Genomic DNA, 27,443 nt, shown 5'->3' with positions numbered 1-27,443 from the left:
TCACCTAAGACGAGCTTAATTTCTTGATTGAACCGACTTGAAACCCACTAGAAGTCTGCCCATATAACTTTTGGATGCATAATTTTCTTTTCATTTCAAGTGTTCAATGCAGCTCTAGTTCAAAACATCTCGAAGGTCTTTTCCAACCTGGTTTATTCTCTTCTCTTCTCTTCTCTTCTCTTCTCTTCTCTTCTCTTCTCTTTCTCTTCTCTTCTCTTCTCTTCTCTTCTCTTCTCTTCTCTTCTCTTCTCTTCTCTTCTCTTCTCTTCTCTTCTCTTCTCTTCTCTTCTCTTCTCTTCTCTTCTCTTCTCTTCTCTTCTCTTCTCTTCTCTTCTCTTCTCTTCTCTTCTCTTCTCTTCTCTTTCTCTTCTCTTCTCTTCTCTTCTCTTCTCTTCTCTTCTCTTCTCTTCTCTTCTCTATCTGAATTGCAATATATATCATTTCCCACAAATATTCTAATAATGTACAGTTTGGTAACACTTGGTTGACAGTATTCCTTATAATCCACTTCAAATAATTGTGAACTCACATCATCACATAATCAATATCTCAACCAGATAATCTGACCATATTAATTTTTTTTTACCATTTTCAGAATATTGTTACAAAGAAAGAATAAAAATAGATTGGTAACACCTTAAGAACAGGGCTTTTAGATTTTTAAATTAAAGAAAAGATTCTCTGTAGCTGTAGACACATCTTGGTACAGACACAGTGACTGATACTAGCTGAAGTTTTGACCATTTTTACCTGACCTGCATTATTACAAAGTCTGTCCTTATTATAAAGTCTGTCCTCAAAAGATAATAATAAAGGCAAGTGCATCCTTGGTGAACCTCCAATGGCTTCAGGTGGATGAGTAGATCATTTATTCATATTGTAAAACTATCTTTCAGAATGCAGTTAATTTCTGTTTGTTTTTTTTTTTCCTTACTGAGACATATATATGCTATGAACACTATCAACCTGTAATTGTATTAAATATTTTCCAAAATATACAAGTTGTCAAAGTTAACAAATCACTTATATTCAATCCCTATTCCCCTGAGCTACCTTTGGAAGATTCCTCCAAATAAGAAATCATAATGATTTAATCTTTTACTAATTTCAGTAAACACATGTAAGCTCTAATGTGGTCACTCAAACCAGTTTGTGTGGTGTATTTCAGATTATTTTATACCGACTCCAATTCAATTTAAGATCAACAAGCCTCTGTTGCTCTCATGTAGGAGTATCCAATTAAGGGTTATCACTGGTTTAATTGAAACCATCTAATTAAGCCAGAATTTTCACTGTCCATTAGCATTCTCTTACATCTGCATTTTGAGTCAAATGTTTTTGATACTAGAAGCTTAAAGTTAAAAGTCCCAGTGCATTGTCTGGAGGGTTTACAATTCATGGCCTAAGCCAGGTTCTACACATTGACCACAACAACCCCATGCAGTGCTACAGGCTGGGGTCAGAGTGGCTGCAGAGCAGCCAGACAGAGAGGGACGTGGGGTTACTGGTTGATAGTAGGCTCAACATGACCCAGCAGTGTGCCCAGGTGGCCAAGAAGGCTAATGGCATCCTGGCCTATATCAGGAACAGTGTGGCCAGCAGGAACAGGGAAGCCATTCTGCCCCAGTACACTACACTGGTTAGGCCACACCTTGAGGACTGTATCCAGTTCTGGGCCCCTCTGTTTAGGAAAGATGTTGACTTGCTGGAATGTGTCCAGAGAAGGGCAACAAAGCTGGTGAGGGGTTTGGAGCACAAGCTTTATGAAGAGAGGCTGAGGGAGCTGGGGCTACTTAGCCTGGAGAAGAGGAAGCTCAGGGGAGACCTTCTCGCTCTCTACAACTACCTGAGGGGAGGTTGTAGCCGGGTGGGGGTTGGTCTCTTCTCCCAGGCAAGAGTTCACAGTCTCAAGCTGCGCCAGGGGAGGTTTAGGCTGGATGTTAGGAAGAAATTCTTCATAGAGAGAGTGATTGTCCATTGGAATGGGCTGCCCAGGGAGGTGGTGGAGTCGCCATCACTGGAGGTGTTTAGGAGGAGACTTGATGGGGTGCTTGGTGCCATGGTTTAGTTGATTAGATGGTATTGGATGATGAGTTGGAGTTGATGATCTCAAAGGTCTCTTCCAACCTGGTCTATTCTATTCTATTCTATTCTATTCTATTCTATTCTATTCTATTCTATTCTATTCTATTCTATTCTATTCTATTCTATTCTATTCTATTCTATTCTATTCTATTCTTCCTTTGCAGGCAATGAGAACTGCAAGTGTCCCATCACTTTGGAAAAAATGGTCATTATTTAGAAGTGTAAATGAAGATGCTAGAGGCTAGCATCAAGTCCTGTTGGAAACAAAGACTGTGGTCTTTAATCTCAGTTTTGTAGCAATGGATTGGACACATTATAACAGAGAAATGCCATGTTTATCCTCAACATTACATATTACATGAGCCAGAACTATTCCTCATACTTTCCATTACTGTTCTAGCTTCTTCCTGATTCAAATTCTTCCTGATCATCCCTTCCTGACTGAGAGATGAATCACTGAAATTCCTGCTTATTTGCTTCCTACCAAAATGAGCTGGCATTTCCAAAATCACCCTTCCTCCCACTGACTATTATGTTACAATACAGGTTTGCTTTGCTTGATGTACTGCATTTCTTGTTAATCACAGAATGTTAGGGGTTGTAAAAGATCATCCAGTCCAACCCCCCTGCCAGAGTAGGATCACCTATACCAGATCACACAGGAATGCATCCAGACAGGTTTTGAATATCTCCAGAGAGGGAGACTCCACAACCCCCTTGGGCAGCCTGTTCCAGTGTTGTGTCACACTCACAGTGAAAAAAAATTTCCTTATGTTTACATAGAACTTCCTGTGTTCAGCTTCCACTCATTGCCCTTTGTCCTGTCATTGGGCATCACCAAGAAGAGAGCCTGTCTCCATCCTCTTGGCACTCACCCTTGACGTATTTATAAATATTAATGAGGTCATCCCCTAGTCTCCACCTCTCCAAACTAAAGAGCCCCAGCTCCCTCCATCTTTCCTCATATGGAAGATGTTCCACTCCCTTAATCATCTTTGTGGCTCTGCTCTGGACTCTTTCAAGCAGTTCCCTGAGGTCCTTCTTGAACCGAGTGGCCCAGAACTGGACACAATAGTCCAGATACAGCCTTACCAGGGCAGAGTAGAGGGTGAGGAGAACCCTTGTCAACCTACTGACCACACTTTTTCTCACTACCTGATTATCCAGACCACACTTCCTCAGTTTAGCTGCAAGAGTGCTGTGGGAGGTGGTGTCAAATGCTTTACTGAAATCAGGATAAACCACATCCACTGCTTTACCATCTATCCACCTGGTCACATCTTCATAAAGGGCTATCAGGTTGGTGAAACCTGAACTCCCCTTGGTAAAACCATGCTGACTGCTCCTAATGACCCTCTTGTCCTTAATATGCCTAAGAACAGTGCTAAGGGTAACTTGTTCCATTATCTTTCCTGGGATGGAGGTGAGGCTGACCTGTCTATAGTTACTTGGGTCCTCCTTCTTACCCTTTTTGAAGATTGGGGTGATGTTTGCCTTCCTCCAGTCCCCAGGCACCTCTCCTGTCCAGCATTTAATAACTCTGCCTTCTTTGTGTCCTCTGTCACCAAGGTACCCACCTCATTCAGCAGTGGGCCTACATTGCCTCTAGGGTTAGTTTTGCCTGCAATGTATTTGTACTCTGTTGTCCTTGACCTTCCTTGCAAGGTTGAATTGCCAGGAGGCCTTAGCTTTCCTAATTGCCTCACAACATTCTCTGACAACCATCTTATACTCCTCCCAAGTGGCCAGCCTCTCCTTCCATGATCTGTAGATTCTCTTCTTCCACTTGAGTTTGCTCAGCAGTTCCCTACTTAATCATGCAGGTCTCCTGGCTCACTTTTTCACTTTCCTACTTGTTGGAATGCTCTGATCTTGAGCTTGGAAGAAGTGGTCCTTGAATATTAACCAACTACCATGGCCCCTTTGCCTCCTAGTACCCTGTCTCATGAGGTTTTATCTCACAAAGGTTCTAGAATTAAACAGTTTAGTTACAAAGTGAATACAAAGATGTGCAGATCTTGATATTTACATAGTGTGTATATGACAATTGCAAAGGAAAAACAAATCAGGAAAGAAACAATAGAGAAAATAATAGGGATTAGAAAATGAGCAGAGAAAGATTGCAAGGAAATGGCTCACCTGTTGTCAAAATAAATCTGACAATTTTACATTGCTCAAGTGTCAGATATAGACTAGGTGTCAGAGTAGATACTGGCAGTAATCCATTTATCTCCATTGATTTTTAGAAAAATTTTGACTAGCTTGAATAGAAATCCTCTGGGAGTCCATCCTGATCTTTTTTTTTCAAGTGAAATTCATTCTGCCACAGGTGTAGATATATTTTCAGCCAAAACTGATACTTTCCTTCAGCCAGTCTCTTCTTTAAATTAACCACTATCAGTTCAGTGATATCCAGAGCAGAAGCAGAAAGATCTGCAACAAAACTAATTTGGCCAGCTAAATTGGTCCCTAAATCAGTTCAGCTCCAATGTAGCCCTCTCCTGTGTGTCCTCATGAGCTATCCTCCAATACATTAGTTTTCCTAGAAGTCACAAACCCCTTCATGTTTGTGGTCAAATCCATAGCTACTTTCACTTTGAACACCATCTCTAGGTTCTGATCCAGAGATGCACCATTTAATTTTGGCTAGTAAAAAAAGGCATTGTTTTCAGTAGTATATCATGTGCTGATATTAAAGATTTATGAACCCAGAAAAGCTAGATAAAAGTCTTTCCACTGGGAAATGGTTTGGATATACAGTTCCTAGTACAGACAAGAGTTACTGCTTATCTGGCAGATCTATTCTATTCTATTCTATTCTATTCTAGTCTAGTCTAGTCTAGTCTAGTCTATTCTAACTAATCACTGACTGCATACCACCCAACTTTGTATTTTTTCCCAGAAATTGTGACTTCTCCTCTTTTAAATATCATGTCCCATTAGTTAACATGCCATTATACTGGTATGCTTTCCTTTCTCTATCTCCCTTCTTTTTTTTTTTTTTTTCTTAATACAATGTAACTTGATCCTCTTCTCATGTTACTGGAAAAGTATGTCTCATAATCATTTGGCTTCTTTTACTGGTAATTGCTTCTTTTGCTAATATATTGACTAGGATCTTTACATCTGAATTTAATAATCACTTGTCCTGTATTCTGCTTCCCTATGTTAGGGATAACTATTAACTTATGAGCTAAATAGAAGCCGGTTCTTTTTGGGGGCTTGAGGAAAAACGCTAGGCTAGGCACAAGGAAGGATTTCAACACATTTGAGCTGCTGTCCAGCATCACAAATGGCAGGCCCAGTATTTCCAATACCACTCATGCAGTGTTTGGAGTGGTTATGTACATCAGGTAGCAGGAGAAATGAAATATGTACACTCCTCAAATCTAGCTAATCTACAGCTAAAAGAAGAGTGCAGGGCTGATGAAAAGGTTCAACAAAACCATGGGCAGTGCTTGTGCTCCAGGGTATGCATATAACTTAGGGAAACACTTTTCAGAAAATGGAGTCAGGAAGATGATAAAAAGAAAGAAACAAACAAATATGCAACTTAGGATGGAGTCAAGAAGATTCACAACTGGGAGATTATAGCAGTCAGAAGGCCTGTACCAGCATCAGCAGCCATCCTGTCAAGTAATAGATGTTCAGCCTGTGAGAGAGACCTATGGTAGCAGTCTTAAGATGTTATCAGTCTCAGTGATCTGTGCCAGGCGTGCCTGGAACAAATGAGTTTTGCCAGTCATCTCCAGCTGTAACTGGGAAGTTGGCAGAGAAAAGTTGGAAAGTTGTTGGAGGCCCTAGGACCACATCTGAATTCTTTAACTCGAGCTGTCTGCCCAGCTTTGGGAAAGCCTTGTCTCAAAGCACAGTGGGCAGCTGTCAGGCAGCTCTGGCACAAACACCTCTGGCAGTCCAAGCTCTTGCAAGCTCTCTCAAGCTCATACAGCAAGTGAAGTCACCCTCTTTCCTGTCCTGCTCCTCTCTGGTAAGTCATGTCCAGAAGTGGATTTAGGTGCTTAGATGAAAAGGTATACATGTTAATTTGGTGGAATGTGAAAGCTCTGATAATGCTCATTTCGTACACATGTAGTAGTAACACAGATATGCTAAAATCATGCCACCAACACACAAATACTTTCTATTTCCATACCCTAAAGATCTTAAATTGCATCAGATATTAATGAATGAGAACACAGAAAAGTCCCATGCGTGAGTTGGGTAGGTCACATACTCCACACTGCATGGATGAATGACAGACAGGTGGAGACAGAAAGCCGAAGACCTTCTTTGACAACACACTATGAGTGTGAAGAAGACCCAGATCCATCATCTCCAATGTCTCCTCAAAAATTGTCTTCCAGATTTCTTTCTAAGGGACATGAAAACAAGATGTGGACACACTCTTTAAAAACTCCTGCACAGAAGGTACAGCTTTTCCTTGAGTGTATTTTCCTGATCCACATCACCACAGCAGGGACCTGCCTTTTTGCAACACAACAGGGAAGCGCTGTCATCCCCATCCTGGTGGCACGCAGGCGACAATGTCCTGCCCCAACAGCACCGGTCCATGTAGCAGGACAAGGACCAAAGTCCGCGCGCCCCGGTTCCGAGGCAGGGAGATAGGGAGCCTCGTCCTCCAGCCGGGAAGCCGCCAGGCGGCCGGCCGGCGTGGAGCCGGAGCCGCTGCCGCGATGCTCCCGCCGGCCCAGCAGGTGTCCCCACAGCACCAGGGTCGCCTCTGTCCCTGCGCATGATGCGCTGCCGGCGCAGGCCGAGGCAGTGGTGACGTCACACGCGTGGCAGATGACGCGAGCGGGAGGCGGCAGCCACAGACAGTGGGTAAATGCAAACGGCGTCTCTGGACACCAAACCTTTGCTGGAGAGACTTCATTTGCAGTCTTTGGCTTGTTCACTGTCACTGTCATTTTTGGCATCATGGTAGGGCAGTGATACTATGGCAGGACCCTGCTGCAGTGGGTGAACACCAGTTGTGTGCTCAGGAAAAGTCATCTGCTTAATTTCCCCGGCAGGAAATTGGGGCTGAGTGGCACATCTTTGGATGGCAAATCAGAGAGGGTAGGTACCATAGTGAATGCACAGTAAACTCACAGAGAACAATAGCGGTCAGTGACACAGCTGAAACACCTAGGTTTGTTCCAGCTAATGTAGTGATCACAGATTGATACATACATCCAAAGGCTGATTTAAATTCTCCTCCCCTGTGGGCTGAATTCGGACTTGTGTTCAAGTTTCTGGCAAGCTACAGTGCCAGAAATTGCACATGTACCTCTCCAAGCATATCAAATGCAAGACCTTCCCTTCACTCTGACTGCAGGACCTGTGACTGATTTGCTTATCTCAGAAATCCACAGCATTTCAACATACATAATTTGTTTAAACAGGATTATCAGACTAACTCAGATTCAAACAGCTGGGTTTTTTCCCTAATCACTAGTGAAAAAAAATCCTTGCTCTTTTTTTTTTTTTTTAACTTCTCCTTTCATGGACTTAAGGCTGGATAATAAAATAATACCAACTCCCTTTGAAATGACTGCCAATGCAATACTGCCACCATTGCACATGCACCCTGCATGGACAAAATCAGAACCTTTCCAGGATTCTGATGGCTCTGCACTTCTCAGCCCTTAACTACATTTTTTTTTTTCCTAAGCATTGACCATGCAGTACTCAAATAATGTTTCAATTAAAGATGGTTTGTATTGGCCTCAATACATATTATCTGCCATATGTTTCAGTGAAGTTAGTTCATGGTACTCACCTCCCTGGTACTGGAGCATCTTACAAGCTAAATCTGAGATTTCAGATGAGTCAGCTTTTGACATGCCTTCACTCTTAGCAGATGAACACTGCTCTGAGTACCTTGCTATTTATCAAAGTGACACTTGAGAGAGTTAACTCAGCCAACACTGTCTTCCCTGAGCTATTAACACAGGAAAGTCATGTAATCAGCATGTCACAGTTACGTTTTCTGTTCTACTTTCCCTCAGTAGCATGCTCCTGGATGCAAACCCTCAACTCCTAAACTCCCCGACACACCTTTCTGAAGATTCCTTTCATCTACAACTATTGATATACCAGTTACTTGAAATGGAGGCAAGAATAAAGAAATGTGTTTGCCAGCCTCAGTGCTCAGACTATCAAGACAAAGAAGTCATTACACTCATCTGAGATTCATTTTTTGATGAGATGAAAGTCTGGAAAGCCCCATCCTCTGCAGGTGCTGACACACAAGGAACCACACAGACTTGTGCTGGCTGAATGCCCTTCCTCAGAGCCAGCTCCAAAACTCTGATCTAGTACCTACCATCTTCATTCAGAAAGCCCACCTTCCTACCACATCTGCAGCCACTCCACTAGGTCAAGCCTGCAGTGCCGGCTATCCCAGTACCAGCAACATCTGTGCCTAAAACAAGCTTGGTTATTGTGATGGATTGTAAATTGCCCCCACCAATAAATTGCCAGATCAGCTCAGTTGAAAGCAAAATGAAGCAGCATTTACAAGCAAAACTACAATTTAAAATGGAATGCAGTCAATATATACAAAATATACATTATTTACATATATTTACAGGTATTTACAATTTATAAACAGCACAAGAACCCCCCTGGACAAACTAGGGGAGCTAATAGCTTCCCAATTCCTGCCCCTTTCCCTCTATCCACCCTGTACACAAGGGACAAGAGAAAAGAGCAGAGTTTTATTTTGTTAGGATACTCAGCCACAACAAAGAACACAGCCAAGGTCAGCAAAGCCAGACAGAAGCACAAGTTAGCATCTTTCAGAGCCAGGAAGCTGAAAAGAGAGAGCAAGATAGTTTATCTATCTAAGTTTTATGCAAGATACCTGTCCAATGGGATTACTTAGAGCTTATAGTTACTTTTCTTTTTACACCCAATAGTAATTTATTTGCATTCTACTACTTTCTGTTCAAGATCTGTGGAAAATTTTCTGGAACTACCGCAGTTAGGTAGCCTATTGTGGTACACTGGGGAAATCACCTCTTCCTGAATGATTTTCAAAATGCTGCCTTTAAAGTCACTCATTCATTTGGGTTAGTTACACATCCCTAATATCAATCATTCCTCTGTGCTGTCCTCCTGTTTTCCTCTGGACATAACAGGGATTCACTTCCACACACCTACTGTTCAGTGGAATCAAGGAAGAGTCCAAGGACCATCTGGACTGTTTTTAGATCATCTGAGACTAGAGAGAGAATATCTTCCTAGTATCCTGCCATGTGTCACTCATCTCTATACCCTTATTCTTGTCAACCTATCAGACATATTCAGGGTGTATTTACTTCCACACAGACAGGAGGATGCACCAACAAATAAGCATATAACCCAGCAAATTTTCAAATATTTAGACTAATAACTATCAGTACTGGAAGATAAAACAAGCAACATAGAGAGTAAACTTGTAATGTAGTGTCTCAGCAACAAATTAATTATTTTTGGTGTCAGAAACTTTCAGGGACTGAGAAGATACTATCTGTACCTTATATTCAGAAGCACTTAATATAATGGTATTAGGCTAGAGGCCTTGTTGGATGCATTAACTCCTTTTCTTTGCATTTCTATTTCTGAATTCTTTTGCTTCCTCTGTCAAGTCCCAGCACCACAAAATGATGCACTATTGTATCACCACCTAATACCAAGACTTTGACAGCAGCCAGAAAAACTTGGGGGTTTCTCTACCCCTTATGAGTAACCAGTGATCTTAAAAGATCTTCTTACAGACTGCTGCCACAAGGAGTACATCTCTCTCAGACAAATTCATACACATACGAACGGACAAAAATAGATATCCAAGACAGTAAGAAGTATTACATGAGCTTTACATCTCAACTAATGTGTGTACTGAGTGGTACTGAGGAAACAGCTTGCACTCCCACCCCTGTGCTTTAAATACCTTTTCTGAAGTATAAAAGACTAAAGCAGTAAAGTGGGAGACAAAGCCTTCAGCATATGTATCTCAGAAGGCTTCTGAACACCTGATGTTTCCTGTTTTGAAAGATTTAAACATTTGAAGATAATGATTTTTTGCAGAATCTTGATTACCCGGAGCACCAACCTAGCAGAAGAAAATGAAAGAGAAGGTATTTCTTGGAGGAAAAAGAACTAGAGATAGGCAAAGCTCTTCTCTTCATTGGAGCTTTCCTGACTCTGCTTTGCCTACAGAGGTTTACATCAAGAACATTCTGGAACAGGCCACAAGGCTACTTTCATACCCAACAGATCTTAAAAGATTCCCCATAATATCTTTCCCTGTCAACCCAAGTACCTTGAAACATGCTTCATCTTACAGAGGATTTGACTGCCTGCTGTCATCCCTTCAGAGAGATGCAGTAAGAGCCCACCCTTAATTTGCTTTTCTAATGGGCCGTTCCCCCATGCCACCCCTCCCCCAAGGCCTTCTATTGCTACCCCAACCAGTGACTCAGAATCGGTGTAAAAAGAGGTGGGTTACTTTTTCCATCAAACGAAGTTATGAATGGAGAAGAGAACTTCAGGCAACACTTGGATATCAGCTATATCCATTACATGAGCACCCACCATACCAAGAACATGATACAAAAGCTAAACTAAAATCCCACTCACTCCTCTGTTTGGTGGCAAGCTATAGCAAGAACTTATTTTTTATACCAAAGTTAACATATGATTACGCACATGGACAAAGCAACTGCAATGATGTTACAAGATTGATCACATGTTTACATGATCAGTTTTCAGAATAGAGCTGTAGAACAATGGGATTCTGACCATTTATTTTAAATCCTGCACTGAACACGTCATAAAGTGCTTATGACCCAATTAGAAAATTCCAGCTTATAAACTCTACAAGGAAGTACAATATATCCCACAGTGGATAATTGGCTGTGTTTTGGGGTTTTTTGTGTTTTTTTTTTTCCAATTGTCTTTGCATAAGGAAGCAATTACAAAACTGGATGTAGCTATTGCTGGGATTAGGCAAGCAGGTTCTGGCTTTGTTGGTACAAGACTTACCTACAAGACCTATTAGTTTATTTTTTTTCCCTGGTAATATGTAAAATAAAATCCCACCCAAACTATTAGATACTATTTCCTAAATTGCAATGAGCCCTGTCTGACAATGCCAACAGAACATTTACATCCAGTTCCAACATATCTCAATATATAATGTTTTTGAGCATTTAATGTGGCTGTTACTCTTTATCGCAGTTCTTCATGAAACAACATAAAAACTGACGTTTGACTGTGCAGAGGACACAAAATATACTATGTTACATTTTTCCAGCCTCTAAAACTCCCATTAAGATAATGATGGCAATTCCTTATTGTATTTTTATTACAGGTGAAAGATAAAGAAAACAATTGCATTTTGACTGCACCCCACAAGATTGTATTAGCAAAGGGATTGCTTCTTTGCATGACTAATTTTGATTAAATCAGCTTCATTTAAATATCAAATTGTGTTCTTCACCTTCCTTCACTAAGCTATAGTATTCCTGATTGGTTTAAAATTCCACTTTTTTATATAGTTAAACATGCATTTCAATTTATTGTACAGGTTGTTCTTGATTGGAAACAAACAAACAAACAAAAACCCCACAACAAACAAAAGCAATACCAACAGCTAATTTATGGGAAAGAGTTTAAGTCACATTTGCAACCAACAGCAATGAAATGTTAAAGTGTGTATTTCCACAGAATGTACAACCTGTAAGTTAAACATCCAACATGCTTGGCAATAGGAAATTTTGCATGACTTGCTTTGCCATAAAAGGCAATAAAGAAAGTTGTGCTATATAAAGACAAGCTGAAGATTAACTGCAAAAATATAATAATTTATTAACTTACTAAATTCTGAAAAGACAAAGGTTTTCAGTTTACTTCCTTTTCTCATATACAATGCAGAAATAATTTATTCCTTCATTACAAATGACATTATACTGAATTACAGCTACTTTAAAAATATTTAATACAGTTCTGGCCAAAGTCAACCTGAGGTGCTGGAGCAAGTGCAGAAGAAGGCAATGAAGCTGGTGAAAGGCCTGGTGAATAAATCTTATGAAGAAGAACTGAAGGAGCTGAGGCTGTTTATTTTGAAGAGGAGGAGGCTGAGGGGAGACCTCATTGCTCTCTACAACTGAAAGGACTTTGTGGAGAGGTTGGTGCTGGTCTCTCCACAGGGGCTAAGTAGTGATAGAACAAGAGGGAATGGCCTCAAATTGCAACAGGGTAGGTTTAGAATGAACATTAGGAAAAAAAGTTTCACAGAGTGGTCAGACATTGCAATGGGCTGCCCAAGGAGGTATTTGAGTCACCATCTCATGTGGTGCTTTGAGATATGGTTTAGGGGTGAATTTTGTAGTGTAGGGTCGATGGCTGGATGATGATATTGGGGGTCTTTTCCAACTTGAATGATTCTGTGAAACGTGTCTTTTGCTCTGGCTGTAAATTATTCCCCTGCAATTATCTTTCAACAAATGATAGTCAGCTGCTCAGCTCTCCATATGTCTCTGTGCCCAGGTGGCCAAGAAGGCAAATGGCATCAGGAATCAGGAAAAGTGTGGCCAGCAGGAGCAGGAAAGTCATTCAGCCCCTGTACTAATCACTGGTTTGGCCACACCTTGAGTACTGTGTCCAATTCTGGGCCCCTCAATTTAGAAAAGATGTTGAGCTGCTGGAATGTGCCCAGAGAAGGGCTACAAAGCTGGTGAGGAGCTTGGAGCACAAGCCCCATGAGGAGAGGCTGAGGAAGCTGGGGTTGCTTAGCCTGGAGGAGAGGAGGCTCAGGGGAGACCTTATTGCTCTCTACAACTACCTGGAGGGAGGTTGTAGACAGGTGGGGGCTGGTCTCTTCTCCCAGGCAACCAGCACCAGAACAAGAGGACACAGACTCAAGCTGTGCCAGGGGAGGTTTAGGCTGGATGTTAGGAAGAAAGTTTTCACAGAAAGAGTGATTGGCCATTGGAATGGGCTGCCCAGGGAGGTGGTGAAGTCACCATCACTGGAAGTGTTTAAGAAGAGACTGGATGGGGCACTTAGTGCCATGGTTTAGTTGATTAGATGGTGTTGGGTGATAGGTTGGACTTGATGATCTCAAAGGTCTTTTCCAGCCTGGTTAATTCTATTCTATTCTATGCAACCCCAAACAAAGTCCATGGGTTTTAACAGGATTAGTCTACAAACTGGCAAATTTGTCTTTCTGGAGTGATCCATGTGGGGAGACAGCAAACAACAAAAAAATGCTTCCTATTTTGATCAGCTTTTTAAAATTTCTTTTAAAGCATCCAGTACTACACACAGTGCAAAGATTAACTTCTTGAGCTGATAATACCCATTATATCAGGCAAAACCAAGCATAAAGTGATAAATTCTTCACTGTGTTTCTCCTATACTGCACACACATCATGTGAAGGTTGTTAAAAGTTTTTTACTTTGTCTTCATCTTTGTAAAAAGGGGAACCTGAGGCCAGTACAGAGTTAGGATTACTTATAGCCACATTTCAGTGTAAAATGTATTAGTTTTGAGACTCCGTGTTTACACCATTGATTCTCAGTTATGTTCCACTTCAGGTTAGTATTACAATTCTTCATGTTGTTATACAAATGGTTTTATAAGTCAAAAGAAACACACTGCTATAGTAACAATTACATTTTATAATGGTATCTGCATGAGTAGCATGGCAGTTAGTTTGTTCTGACATTTTCTATGGAAGTTAATAACATGTTCCTAGAAAAATCAAGTTAATTTTTATAGTTTTTCTGGCAGTCTATGGTCTTGTAAAGCATTCCCTGAAGATGTAACCTCATGGCTTTCAGGGCACACATACAGGTTCCATGCCATAGAGGGTTCACCTATGAATCTCATTGCAGATTCAGAACCAAACAGCCAGAAGCTACAGTGGGGAACAAGTGATGAGGGGGAGTTTTTTGTTTGAATTGGAAGTAAATGGTGATGCCTGAGCTGCCTTTGGGGTCCTGGTACCATGAGGCTGATAAATTAATCCTCCTGCTGTGGGCAGCCTTGGCAAGACCTTAGCTGGAATACTACTACGTCCAGTTTTGTGCAATGCCTTCCAAAAACAACGTGACCCATTTGGCAAGAGCGTGTAGGCAAGCTCCAGGAACTGCAGGAGTTCTAAGGAACATGAACTAAACCGAGTGAGCCAGGATGGCCCAGACTGGAGATGGGAAAATACCAGGAAGATAAAAACTCAACACCTTGAACAAAAAGTAGCTGAAAACCACCCAAACCCAACCAACCAAACTAAAACTGAAACACAAAAACCACTAACAAACAAAACCCAAGAGGCTCAACGTGTAGAAGTAGACATTTAACAAGACAGCATGAAAATCTTTCCAAAGGAGAAGGCTGCTGCACACTAGAGCAGATTGCCATCTGCAGGAGTTTATGAGGACAGGTTGGACCAATTTTGTCCTTACTTTAGCAATGGGGCTGGACGGCCCAGCAGCCTGCAGACGGGCAAGCCAGCGTTTGGGGCTCCTGGGCTATGAGTAACTCTTTGAAGGTACTTCCAGCTTGTACTGACAGTAGGACAGGTCCTGCCTGCCGTGTGCTGGCGACTAACCGCACTAAGGATGCCGTCTGCTATCCTGTATCCCCACTCCGGCTGATGCGGCCGGATCGGGATAGCGGGTTCCGAGTCGCGGCAAGTTTGTCCGCTGCCTCCAGGCGGCAAGGCTGGGCACCGCGCTCCGCAGACTCGACGGGCGTCCCAGCCTAGCGCCAGCCCCTTCGCCGGGCCCCCGCCCCGGGGCAAGGGGCCCGGCCCTGGCGCCCGGCTCGGCAGGCCGCAGCGAGGGCCGGGAACAGCGGCGAGGCCCGGGGACGGGCGCCCCGGGGCCGCGACGGGGCCGGGCGGTGGCGTTCGAGCGGGGCGGGAAGCCCCACAGTCGGTTCCCTCTTTGCCCGGCGTGTGATTGGCGGCGGCTCCGGAGCTGCCTACCTCCGACCATGGAGCCTTCCCTCCGGCCCCCGGCCCTCTCCTCTTCCTGCTGAGGAAAACACCTGTCCGAAGACGGAGCCGCTGCCGCGCTGCTGCGGTGAGTAGCTCTGTCCCGGGGGCCGGCGAGGGTCTCCAGCGGAGCCTGCCCTAGGATGGCCCTGCCCGAGGCCCGGGGCTCTCAGACGGCGCCGGGGGCACAAGGCCGTGCCTGGGGCGTGCGGCCCGGCTCCCGCGGTGGCAGTGGGCAGACTTGCCCGGCGGGCGGCCGCGGCTCCCTGCTGCCTCACCGGGCGCGGCGATGTTTGTCCTCACGGGGCAAAGACTTTGCTGCTGCTCCCGAGGGCGCTGCGGAGCGGCGCGGCCCGGCCGCCATCTCGGGGCGCGGACGGGCCGGGGGGGGGGGCGGCCTCGGGGCCCGGGCGGTGGACCGAGGGAGGGATGCAGCCCTAGCCCCCGCTGCTGCCCGCTGTGCCGTGCCTGGCGCAGGAGGCGCGCATCGGCCCGAGCTCTCTTCCCGCAGGCCGTATGTGGAGTCACCGCTGCGTTCTCCAAGGCAAGGGCTGAGACCCCGCGGGCTGCCCATTCCTTCATTCCGTGCAGTCTTGGACTTGACTCACGCCCTAGCCCAAACAAGAGTTACAGTTAACCTGCTGAGGAAACTGTTACTAGGTTAAATAAAACAGCGCCCAGTGAAGAATCACAGTAGGTGGTAACTTTGTCCCCTGGCCTTGAGATCTATGAGTTAGCTCTGCTGCAACATAGCTTTTAAACAAGAAATAATTGTATTTCCTCATCCAACAAAAATAATTTGTTGTGTCTATCTCATACATGTAGAGCATAAAACTTTCTTTCACCACAAAGTATCTGACAAAACAGCTGAGGGCATTCAGGAGTTGTCTGTCGGTAGTCGTTAAATCACACCACTAAGGATAAGTATTTGAAAATCCAGATGCAATTGAAAAGGACACGCTGTATCCAAATAGCGAGTGTGGCCCTGCAGGAGCCATAGCTGTGATCTCTCTGTTTCTAGACTCCATGAAGTGTTGGTTTGAAGGTAAATTGCCATCACTTGCATAATGCCAGTTGGCCAGAACTTTGTGAAGTTTCTTACGTATATTTTTGGAACCTGATAGAAGTTATTGTTTGTTCCAGAAGCCACCCTGAATAGATGCCTTGTGTAGAAACCAAACTGTGCTGAGGTCTGTAGTGAAGGCAGGGGATCCTGAAAATATTACAACTAGAAGAGCAGTCAGATTTACTGTACAACCTCTTGGCAGAGACGTTCAGCTCTATCTTTACCTTTTGATGAAGAATGTGACTGTATTATCCATGAAGTTTACTTGCTAATGGGAAGCTGCACTGATTTAATTAATATGAGAGCTAATACTTGCTAGAAGATTTGATAGAACTGAATTAAGCAGTTTTTATTGTTGTCTTCATGTATAATATGTTTGTGCTGTGTCTTCACAGCATAGTTCAACAGTGGATCGTTTTAGGTAGATGTATTGTACTTATCCAGCAAAAGGAAAGTGGTCTCCTGATACATGACAATGCTGGCAAGTAGATGTAGTATGCTGCTTAAAAAACTTTGGGTCATATCATAGGTGGATTTAAAAAAACTATCTTAGAGTATGACTGCATATAGATTATTCTTGTATTTGCATAATGTGTGCATGAGGCGATTCTTACTCCGATAGGGAGTGCTTGTTTTCTTCCAGGTTGTGTTGCAAGGAATGAGCTGACACTAAAGTATAAGGATTTTCACATGGTGGGTTAAACCAGAAGCAGAAACAAGTGTAGAATAAGCATAACAATAATTGGCAAAGAGTTAGCTGGTAAAATTCTAACAAAGCAGTGGTGTTCGACAGATACCTTGAATTTTTTTGTAGCAGAATATTTGAAGTAATTCATGGTGATACCATGTTGTCTTTTTAAAGCATCTTTCAACCAGTATTCTTAAATCCTTTAAAAAGTTTAGTCATGAAATTATCTCCTACTGTGAATTATGTTTCAGTCTTGAGTTACGCTAAACTGCACTGGCTTAATTCTATTCCCTTCCCTACAACTCCTACAAGCAGTAAGTCAGATTAAGGAATTGATCCAGCTGTAAATTTACCAAACTCTGTTGTCATTGTCATGTGACTGGAAACAAAGGCAAGCCCATTTGCATTTCTTAGTTATGTTTTACAGCTCACCTCCTCCTTCTCCATTGCACTCCATAAGGATTCATGGATTAATGGTAGGAATGTTCTCCTAATATAGGGAATATGGGGTTAGAATTAAGTTATACTAGATTTTTTTGTGGCAGTGTTGCATTATGTGTATAAACACATCAATACTTACACATGACAAAGGGTTTAGGAAGTAATTTTAAATTATTTTCAATTATAAATATCCAAATTTTCTGATGTATATGCCTGAGGAAATAAGGTTTTGCCATGCCTGCACAAGAATTATCAGGAAATAGACACAATTTGGTGTCACTCTAAGAATAGGGACACTTTTGTGTCTGTTATGCAGAGACAGATTAGAGACAGTCATCACTCCAAGAATTGTCTCCTGAAGCTGATGAAAAGGGGTCAGAGCTGAACTGAAGATGGAGTTGCGTATCTGGGTTGGATTGGACTGTACTAGACATGGAAGGTCACAGCTCAAACGAATGTGGGAGAAGACACAGCTTTGTCTGGGCTGTGACAGAGCTGTCACACCTTTTGCATTGTATCTGATGCAGTTTGTGGGGGAATGCTTAAACCTTTCACAACATTACTCTACAAATCCTTTTAAGTGGGTGAATGTGTCAAACAGTTACATTAACTGAACAGTGTACAAAGTAGTCTCTGCTGCACGAGACAGAGAGACTGCTTTTCATTATCTTGATCAATGGAGTAGTGCCAGAATAGCTTAGGAGATGGAATATTAGTGTGTACATGTGTTTGAAAAATTAATCCGGAAGTGAATATCAAATGTCAGTGAGATGAGGACATTTTAAATTGGCATGAATTCTTAGGTCTATCAAAACCCCAGTTCAAGTTTACTTAACGTGGTCAGCATGACAACTTTTAGAACAAGGGATTGTTAAAAAAGACTGTTGCAATGAGAAAACCCACACACACACACACTGTGAGCTGATTGTGTTTAAATGAAGAAAAATATGTGTTTGTATTACACATTTTAGAAATTATACTTAGAATACAGACTGTGCAAAAGCACTGCAAAGTCAAGCGCTCCAAAGACGGGGAATTTCAAAATACAAGTTTTGCAAAACAGACTTTTCTCCTTCAGCATTGCTCCTTTTTCTACACCTCCAGCTGTTTTGTCTTTTTACATGAATCTGTCTGCTTTCTTCTTGTCCATAATTTTGGGTACTGCTGGGTTGTGGTTGAGGTTGCAGGTGCTCGGGTTTTCCAGCACTCGAGTGCTCTTTCAGCAGAGAGGAGAGGAAGTGGTGTGCAGTGCTGAGATCCTGCAGAGACTGTGGTGGATTAATGTTGACAGTCTGCCCGTGCACAAAGGGCTGAGTGTTGGAGATATGTTGGCCAAGGTAGATTTGTGACAGTGACAAAATATTCAGGGCAATTTCACTTTCTTCAGAATTTTCAAATACTATCTCAGAAAGATAGAGAGACCTGGGACAGGATGTGCTTTTGCCAAACTCACTTCTGGAGAAAAAACAACTGTAATAGAAATCAGTTTTAGCTGCTAAGCAAAATGGTGCTCTGAGAAAGAAGAACTATATCTACAGAGGAGGGTTGTGGGCTTTTTTGCTTGGCGAAGTGTTGAGTTTTGAGTTTGTGAATGGCACATTGGAGGCGGGTAAGAGCAGATTTTTTTTTTTGCCAGTACAGAGAGAGTTTCCAAACCCCCTTTTAATAAGGAAGGTATCTTATGATAGGAAATTTGTATAAGACCCCACCACTCCACTGTTGCTAAAAGAACTTTCAGTTGTTTCATATTTTTTTTCTCCTTCTCAAGAGTCATAATTTTTCTGAGATGTGTACTGCTTATTGCTCTTCAAGATGGTCAGTATTTCACTGGAAAAGTCATAAAGAAAAGAAAAAGATGAAATTAGATTTGTTTTCCCCTGCCTTTTCTTTCTGATTTGTGTATGTTTTCCTAAATCTTTTCCCATGGAGATTTTACATTAGTAAAAGAACTGTTCTTCAGGTTGTAGTTAACCACAAGAACTAGGGTTGAAAGTCTATGATTTAAATTCCTCCCAAATCTTAAGTCATCGTTTCTAGCGGATTTCATAGTGTGTTTGTAACCATAAATGGACAAATTAAAAGTAATAGGAGGAAGATTTCAGTTCTATTGCTAAGGTTATTATAGAAGATCCTTGGCAGATCCATCTTAAAAAGCACTAATGAATTTAAGATGGGAGTCCTCAGAGGGCTATCACCATGAAAATAAAGAAACTTTTTAGATTTAGTTGAATTTTATACAGTAGTTAGAATAACCAGAATATCTGTGTTTTAAAATGCAAGTCCTTTATGCCTCTGTGTTAAATTGGCGTGCAGTTAGTGTATGTCTACTGTTGTAACAGGAAAAGCATACTGACTTTTTTTAAAATGAGCAATCATATGTAGAATCAACTTGGTTCAAACTTCCTTCCTGTTAAACGCAGCACTTCCTTTGCATCTGGATATAAGGGCAAGCAAGAAAAGCAGAACAGCTTAAACAAAGGATTTTTTAATGTGAATGATCTTCCTTAAAAAATTAGAAACCTCAGAAATTAAACAAATGAATCATCTTCAGCGTTTCAGCCTTTGTTTTATCAGCAGGTAATATTCCTCTGTGCTTTGTCAGTTATAGGGGTGGTGTGGTGTGTCCATAGTTGTTGCTTTATGGAACTTGAAACAATAATTTTGGTTAACATGCTATGTTGTTTCAGTGTAACCTTTTATATTTCTGTCTTCTTGTTTTGTTATCTGCTAAGGCATTCTTGCATTGGTTTTGTTTTTTCCAGCAGTTAGAGAAAGATTTTTTGTGTAAAATGTGTTGTCTGGAGAAGATGTTCAGTATGTTGATGCAACTTAGCTTGTGTGAGCACGCTCAGTCAGCACTGCCTTCCTCTTCAAGCTCTCAGTGAATAATTTTCACTTCAGTATTATTCAGTGGAAGTCAGCTGTGAGCAACAATTTTTTTTTTTTTTTTGTTTACTAAAAACTGATAAGGTTCAGAGGTGTTTTACAGGTGCTTTAGGAGTGTGTTGATGTCTAGAGTAATACATCAACATCAGCTTAGAATTTTTCTCTGTAACAAATGAGTAGGTGATACTGGAAGTGTCTATTTTAAAAAAGGATGGATGTTTTCAGTCTGGTGAATTGATTTATTTAAAAGAAGCACATTGAAGGATACTAGCCTTTAATTTAGGTGCACATGAAATATCTGTCTTCAGAAGTAGCCCCTGACTTTTGAATCCTGAGGACTTTGGGGGGGGTGGGGTTAGTTCTTATTCCTTGTCACTAAAAAGAGAGGCAGAGGAAAATGGAAATAGGCTCAACACTGCAAATTAATTGCTTGTTACTTTGTATCATTCCTGGAGTTTAGTAGGATTGCTTCTGCTCATACTCTACCTTGTCTTTTGATTTCTATGAGAATCCACTTCTGTTAATGTCAACAGCACCAGAACAGGTGAGGCAGGAAAAAAAACAGTGCTAAATCAAATAACATCATGAACAAATCAGTATAGTCAGACTGCTTATCCTCAGTGAAATCTGGGGATAAAACTCTTAATTGTTTAATCATTGGGTGTTGTGTTGGGGGTTTGTTTGTTTGGGGATTTTTATGTTGTTTTAGTGTGTGTTTTTTGTTTGTTTTTTGTTTGTTGTTGTATTTCTATATTTGGGTTTTATTTTACTTGATTATGTGTGAGGTAGTTAGAATAGAATAGAATAGAATAGAATAGAATAGAATAGACCAGGTTGGAAGAGACCTTCGAGATCATCCAAGTCCAACCTATCATCCAACACTATCTAATCAACTAAACCATGGCACCAAACACCCCATCAAGTCTCTTTCTAAACACCTCCAGTGATGGTGACTCCACCACCTCCCTAGGTAGCACATTCCAAAGGACAATGACTCTCTCTATGAAGAATTTCTTTCTAACATCCAGTCTAAACCTCCTCTGGCGCATCTTGAGACTGCGTCCTCTCATTCTGGTGCTGGTTGCCTGGGAGAAGAGACCCCCACCTGACTACAACCTCCCTTCGGGTAGTTGTAGAGAGCAAGAAGGTCTCCCCTGAGCCTCCTCTTCTCCAGGCTAAGCAACCCCAGCTCACTCAGCCTCTCCTCATAGGGCTTGTGCTCCAAGCTCCTCACCAGCTTTGTTGCCCTTCTCTGGACACGTTCTAGCAAGTATTTATGACCAGATATTAATGGAAAGGGAAATTTGAAATGTGTGTACTTATCAGGATTTTGACTGGCCTTAGATTCTAATAGAGTTAAAAAATAAGAGTAACAAAAAATGTAAATGAGAAAGTAATCAAATATATGTATGTTTTTCTAGATTTCTTCTGGCATGGAGTTGGGGGATTATGAACAGCCTGTTGTTATGAGAGAGGAAAACAAACGAAGGAGAAGAAGAATGAAACCTCATTGTACATCAAGTAATTTATCATCAATGGAACTGATATCCATCGAGTTCATTTTACCTACAAGCAATAAACATACTAAAGTACCAGAAATTATATTACTCGAAATAGCTGGCAACTGTACAGTTGAGCAAATGAAAGCACAGGTTTGGATGCGTGCAATAGAGATGAGTCAAGCCACAGACTTCTACCATGCATTCACCCCAGATCAATTTATTCTGCAGTATCAGAAGAAAGGACAGTGGTATGAAATTTATGATAAACATCAATTGTTACAGACATTGGACTGCATACTATACTGGAAAGTGTTACAGAAAAAGGTAGGCAAGATCTATGTTGTCCAGAAACAAAAACCATCAGAAGAAGTTCAGGAATTTCAGCAGCAACTTAATGATTTAATTGGCTATGATGTCACTGATGTAAGCAATGTGCATGATGATGAGCTAGAATTTACCCGTCGCAGATTAGTCACTCCACGAATGATAGAGGTAGCCTGTAGAGATCCTAAATTGTATGCTATGCATCCATGGACTACATCTAAACCACTCCCGGAATATTTGTTTAAAAAAATCACTAATAATAACATTTTCATAATCATACATAGGGGAACAACTAGCCAAAAAATTAAAGTGTCGATAGATGACACTCCAGATATGATTCTCCAGAGCTTTTTCACAAAAATGGCAAAGAAGAAGTCTTTGATGGACATTCCTGAAGATCACAGTGAAATGGATTTTGTTCTCAGGATTTGTGGCAGAGATGAATACATTACTGGAGAAACACGAATCAAAGATTTTCAGTGGATAAGACAATGCCTTAAGAATGGAGAAGAAATCCACCTTGTCTTAGACAATCCCCCTGACCCAAATGAAGATGAGGTTCAGAAGGAAGAGTGGCCCTTGGTGGATGACTGTACAGGAGTTACTGGGTATCATGAACAATTGACAATAGATGGAAAAGATCATGAGAGAGTCTTCACTATCTCTTTGTGGGATTGTAATAGGAAATTTAGGGTGAAAATAATTGGTATTGATATCCCAGTTCTACCAAGAAATACTGATCTCACCGTGTTTGTGGAGGCTAACATTCAACACGGGCAACAGCTTCTGTCGCAGAGGAGGACTTCATCAAAGCCTTTTACTGAGGAGGTTGTGTGGAACATTTGGTTGGAGTTTGATATCAAAATAAAGGATTTGCCTAAAGGAGCACTCCTCAATCTTCAAATATATTGTGGTAAAGCACAGGGACTGTCCACAAAGACAAATCTTCAGTCACATGAATCTCCCAACTCTGATTCAAAATGCAAAACTCAGCTTCTTTATTATGTAAATATTTTGTTGATAGATCACCGCTTCCTGCTACGAAGTGGGGAGTATGTGCTCCATATGTGGAAAATTCCAGGCAAGGGGGAAGAACAAGGAAGTATCAATGCAGACAAACTCACATCAGCAACTAACCCAGATAAAGAAAACTCCATGGCTATCTCCATTGTGCTGGACAAATATTGTCACCCAGTTGCCTTGCCCAAGCACAGAATAACATCAGACTCTCAAGGGGAGAGGACACGAGCGGAAATGCCCAACCAGCTTCGCAAGCAACTTGAAGAGATCATAACAACTGACCCACTTAATCCACTTTCTCCTGAAGACAAAGAACTGTTGTGGCACTTTAGATATGAAAGCATAAAGCACCCCAAGGCATATCCTAAGCTGCTTAGCTCTGTGAAATGGGGACAGCAAGAAGTAGTCTCCAAAACATACCAGTTGCTAGCTAAAAAGGAAGTTTGGGATCAAAGCACTTTAGATGTTGGACTCACAATGCAACTTCTGGACTGTAACTTTTCAGATGAAAATGTCAGAGCAATGGCAGTTCAAAAACTGGAAAGTTTAGAAGATGATGATGTTCTTCATTATCTTTTACAGCTTGTGCAGGTAAGGTGTATTTGCATTCTTCAACTTCCAGAAATATTTGCATTACCCCATCATTCTCATCTTAGTAGGTCTAGTTAGCAAGCTCTAGTTTTGAAGTCGTCAGCGTTTAGTCAAAGCAGTGGTAGTAACCAAATAAACCCAAACCACACTTTCTACATTCATCTATTGCCTGTGTTGTTATTTTCATGTTACTGTTGCCTTGTGTCTTAAAATTGGTTTCTTGCACTCTAGAAATTGTCAACAGTAGCATAGCTGTGATGGGGACAAATCATAACTGTGCTGTCACTAATCCTGTTCATGTCTGAATCACACAGCCCTGCAGAATGGTTGACTGGCTTTAGCAATATTTTTGAAAGATTGTAGACAGACAGAAAGTGTAGACAGGCAGAAAGTAAAGACAGATACTGATGCAGGCAAGGCCTGACAAAAAATCCAGCATTGGGTTTTAGGCTAAGAATAACCATAACTGCATAGTTTGTTGCGATGACTTCAATCTTGTACTATTAAGGGGACCAAATTTTTCTAGAAGCTTCCAGAAAGTTTTAAGAAGTAAATAAAGGGTTGCTAGGACTCCATAATAAGATTAAATAATTCTAGGAGTTTTGGCAAAAGACTGTAGTTTTAATTGCAGTAAACCACTGCTATATCAGTTTAAAGTGCTTTGTGTGTGGATCTGCTAAACAAAGTGTTGGGAAGGTTGTGTCAGTTATGCAAGAAAATTGGTTGGTTTGCTTCTTTGCATCATGGTGCTGGAGCCGGGCAGCCTGTCTAAGGTAAAGTCACATCTGATGGCTGATGGAATGGCTCTTCCCTGCAGTTCTTCCTGGTGAGCACATGCCCTGAAGTGAGGAGACCCAGCTGCTTTCCCACACCTTGCAGGGCTCTGCTTCATGCATGAAGACTGTTGCCCTGCAGAGCAGGAAATAATTTTTTCAAAGACTTAGAGGACAAAATTGGCATTCAAATTTTTCATATTGTTCTAAAGGAAATGCTGCAGCAGGAGAAACTGTGATGGGGCTTTTAATCACTCCAGGTTCAGAGAGAGCCCAGGTTCCCAGGAAAGTATAGTATTTCAAATGTTGCTGTGCATCAGTAGTGCTTTAAACAAAGCCTTTTTAGCCTTGTCTTTGCTTGCCTGAAGATTAGGCTCCCCAGGCAGAATTTATGCACTTCTACATTAACCAAAGGAATCGCTGCAGTTGCCTCATTGGGCCTCCCACATAGCTGTTGCTATGTATACGCTTGGCTTGTGAGCTTTTGCTGTCTACACGTAGCTCAGCAATTTTATGCACTCTTGTATCCAAATTAGGAATTTGGGATGGTGATTGGTTGATATCAAAGTGTCTGAGAGAATGGGGGAAATACTGGGATTTTTTTTCCCATTTGTTTTTGAAATGATTTCTTTCCAGGAAGTACAAATCTGGAGAGTTTTAAAAAGAATAAATCTCTGTAACAGTAAATTAAATTGCTGTAGCATAAAATTATAGCATAAAATCATCTCTTGTATACATGTATACCTTTTCCCACCATTAATCTTAATACAAACCTCCTATACATTGAATTGCCCCTTAACTGGTGAAGAACTTTCTGGGACTAAAACCACATTTGAAATGGACAAGTTCCATGGCACAGCACACTATCTGGAGGCATGATTGCTTTCTGGTAGGCAAATTCACTTGGTTGTTGGAATGGGGGAGAGAAAAACAGCAAAAAAATTCCAATTGTGACACTTCAGAAAAAAATATTAACTTTTTCTTTCCATTCTTTTTTTGGCAGTATCTTGAAAATATCTGTGGGCTTTGGTGGAGAGGAGGGGCTGTTGGCTGAGAATAAATGCTTCTGTGCTCACACAGTCATTTAAAAAAATAAAAAGCTCTGGTGAAATATTCCTCTTAATTGTATTCCATTAATATATGAGTTTGCTTGAAAGACTTTTATACATTTTCTACTCCTGCAGCAGTGTGTTCTCTGGATGCAATTGGTGAAGTATAAGCGCAATGGCATCTTAAATCTGTTACTAATATGTCTTCTCTGTTTTCATTACTCAGGCTGTGAAATTCGAGCCTTATCATGACAGTGCATTAGCCAGATTTCTGCTAAAACGTGGTTTGAGAGTAAGTGCTTCACAATAAAGCAAACTTATGCTAAAATTACTGGTATTATTAAAACCCCTTGTCAAGAAATTACAGTATTTTTCTTTATCCCTAGAACAAAAGAATTGGTCACTTCTTGTTTTGGTTCTTAAGAAGTGAAATTGCCCAGTCCATGCATTACCAGCAGAGGTTTGCAGTCATCCTAGAAGCCTATCTTAGGGGCTGTGGAAAAGCAATGCTACATGATTTCATGAAGCAGGTTCAAGTAATTGAATTGCTGCATAAAGTCACAATGGAGATAAAATCAGTTTCTGCAGAGAAGTATGATGTCACTTGTCAAGGTATGTGCTCACAGGCATTTCTTTGTCATATTTTTGATTTCTCTTTGAGTGTGAATATCTGGGCAGCAGATTGTGTTGATTATTTGGAAAATGAATGAATGGATAAATTACTATCAAAGGCCATTATTGTTACTTGTTTTAAAATGCCAGTGTTAGTTAATAGTGATTGAACCAATAATATATTTGTTAGTCATTCCACCATAAGAAGGGAAGAATATCAGTGTTATAGATATCCAGTACTTTCCCATGCTTTGGCTTATCTTCTTGAACCTCGCGCCTTGCAGCTGAGAAACAGCTATGTTCTTGTACCTAACCCTTAGCTGAATTCCAGTGCAGAAGAAAGAAAACCCAGAACACAAATATTAACTGGAAATAAACATGGAAAAAGTATCCCTTTCCAAGGACCATGGCCTTACTCTAAGCTGTCACTAAAGGACTTGGCAGAAAGATGAGGGAGGAGTCCTATGCCATGGAAGTAGCTGGTCAATCTGCAGTGAATATACAGAGCACATCTTTGAGTCATTGTGATGTGCTGAATAGGAGTCCTGTGAGACACAGATGTGGTATTGTTATTTCTAGTTCTTGTAAGCATTGCTTTAGATGCCACAGTAGAGTTAGGCAGTGCCTGTTTGCCTCTGGGTTTTGCCTGCCTTTATTTTCCCTAACTTCCTCAAAAGCTTGTTTGTCATCATTCATGTTACCTGGTGTTGGGAGTAAGCATGAGAACACGTATGACAATACTCAAATTCTAAAAGCTGTAGAGAGACCACCTATTCCTGCAGGTTTAGCTTGGTATTTCTGGATAGGAAGTGCTTAGTTTCAGGAAGCCTTTCCACTCTGGTTATGCAGAAGCAGGTGTGGTGGTGTTTTACAAGACATTTGAAGGAAATACGCATTTGTTCTTCAGTATATGATGTAATATCAATTACATTACCATATAGCTTGACTTAGTGGACTTGCTGAATCCCCATAAAAAACAGTATTTCTAAACAACTTTCTCAGATTTATTTTAAAATGCTCTGTAAGCTAAATATAGTTGGTCAGAATCCCATGTCTTGGAAAGAAACTTAACAGCCTTGCAGATGTACATGCCTGTAACAGCAGTGGTTTCCATAATACATTATCTTTGAAGGATGTGTGGGCAGAGAAGAAAAGTTTCAAGAGAAAGCAATCACATTACCACCCACCAGGTTTTGAAGTTAAAGAATCTTTGTATGTAGTGTACAGCAGAACACTGAAAAATTACTTATATAATTGACATTTTCACTGAATAAGGCTTCCTGAAACTGTGAAATGCCCTAGTAATGCTATATCTAATTTAATTAATTCTGAGATTATTAAGGATATGATTTTTCCTACAGGCACCTTTCACTTCCTACCTTATAAAAAAACAATATTCTAAAATTTCTTCTTTAGC

At 41.3% G+C, this 27,443-nt stretch overlaps 1 protein-coding gene and 1 long non-coding RNA gene across 2 annotated transcripts in view; one reads left to right on the top strand and one right to left on the bottom strand.

Moving 5' to 3' along the window:
• LOC137454304 (uncharacterized) overlaps window positions 1-27,443 on the bottom strand; it is a 109,534-nt gene that overhangs the window by 37,938 nt on the left and 44,153 nt on the right. The gene's annotated exons all lie outside the window — the stretch shown is intronic.
• Window positions 14,861-27,443, top strand: part of PIK3CG (phosphatidylinositol-4,5-bisphosphate 3-kinase catalytic subunit gamma) — a 30,442-nt gene continuing 17,859 nt past the window's right edge. Inside the window, exons 1-4 of the mRNA XM_068167004.1 lie at window positions 14,861-15,162; window positions 21,577-23,592; window positions 25,641-25,706; window positions 25,801-26,026. Coding sequence (XP_068023105.1) covers window positions 21,589-23,592; window positions 25,641-25,706; window positions 25,801-26,026 — 2,296 coding nt within the window. The 5' untranslated portion in view covers window positions 14,861-15,162; window positions 21,577-21,588. The remainder of the gene's footprint in view (window positions 15,163-21,576; window positions 23,593-25,640; window positions 25,707-25,800; window positions 26,027-27,443) is intronic.

This window comes from Melanerpes formicivorus, unplaced genomic scaffold (assembly GCF_026170545.1).
Source record: "Melanerpes formicivorus ecotype bairdi unplaced genomic scaffold, bMelFor1.0.p_v2 SCAF_3, whole genome shotgun sequence".
NCBI classification, from domain to species: domain Eukaryota; kingdom Metazoa; phylum Chordata; class Aves; order Piciformes; family Picidae; genus Melanerpes; species Melanerpes formicivorus.
This window is presented reverse-complemented; position numbering and strand designations above follow the sequence as displayed.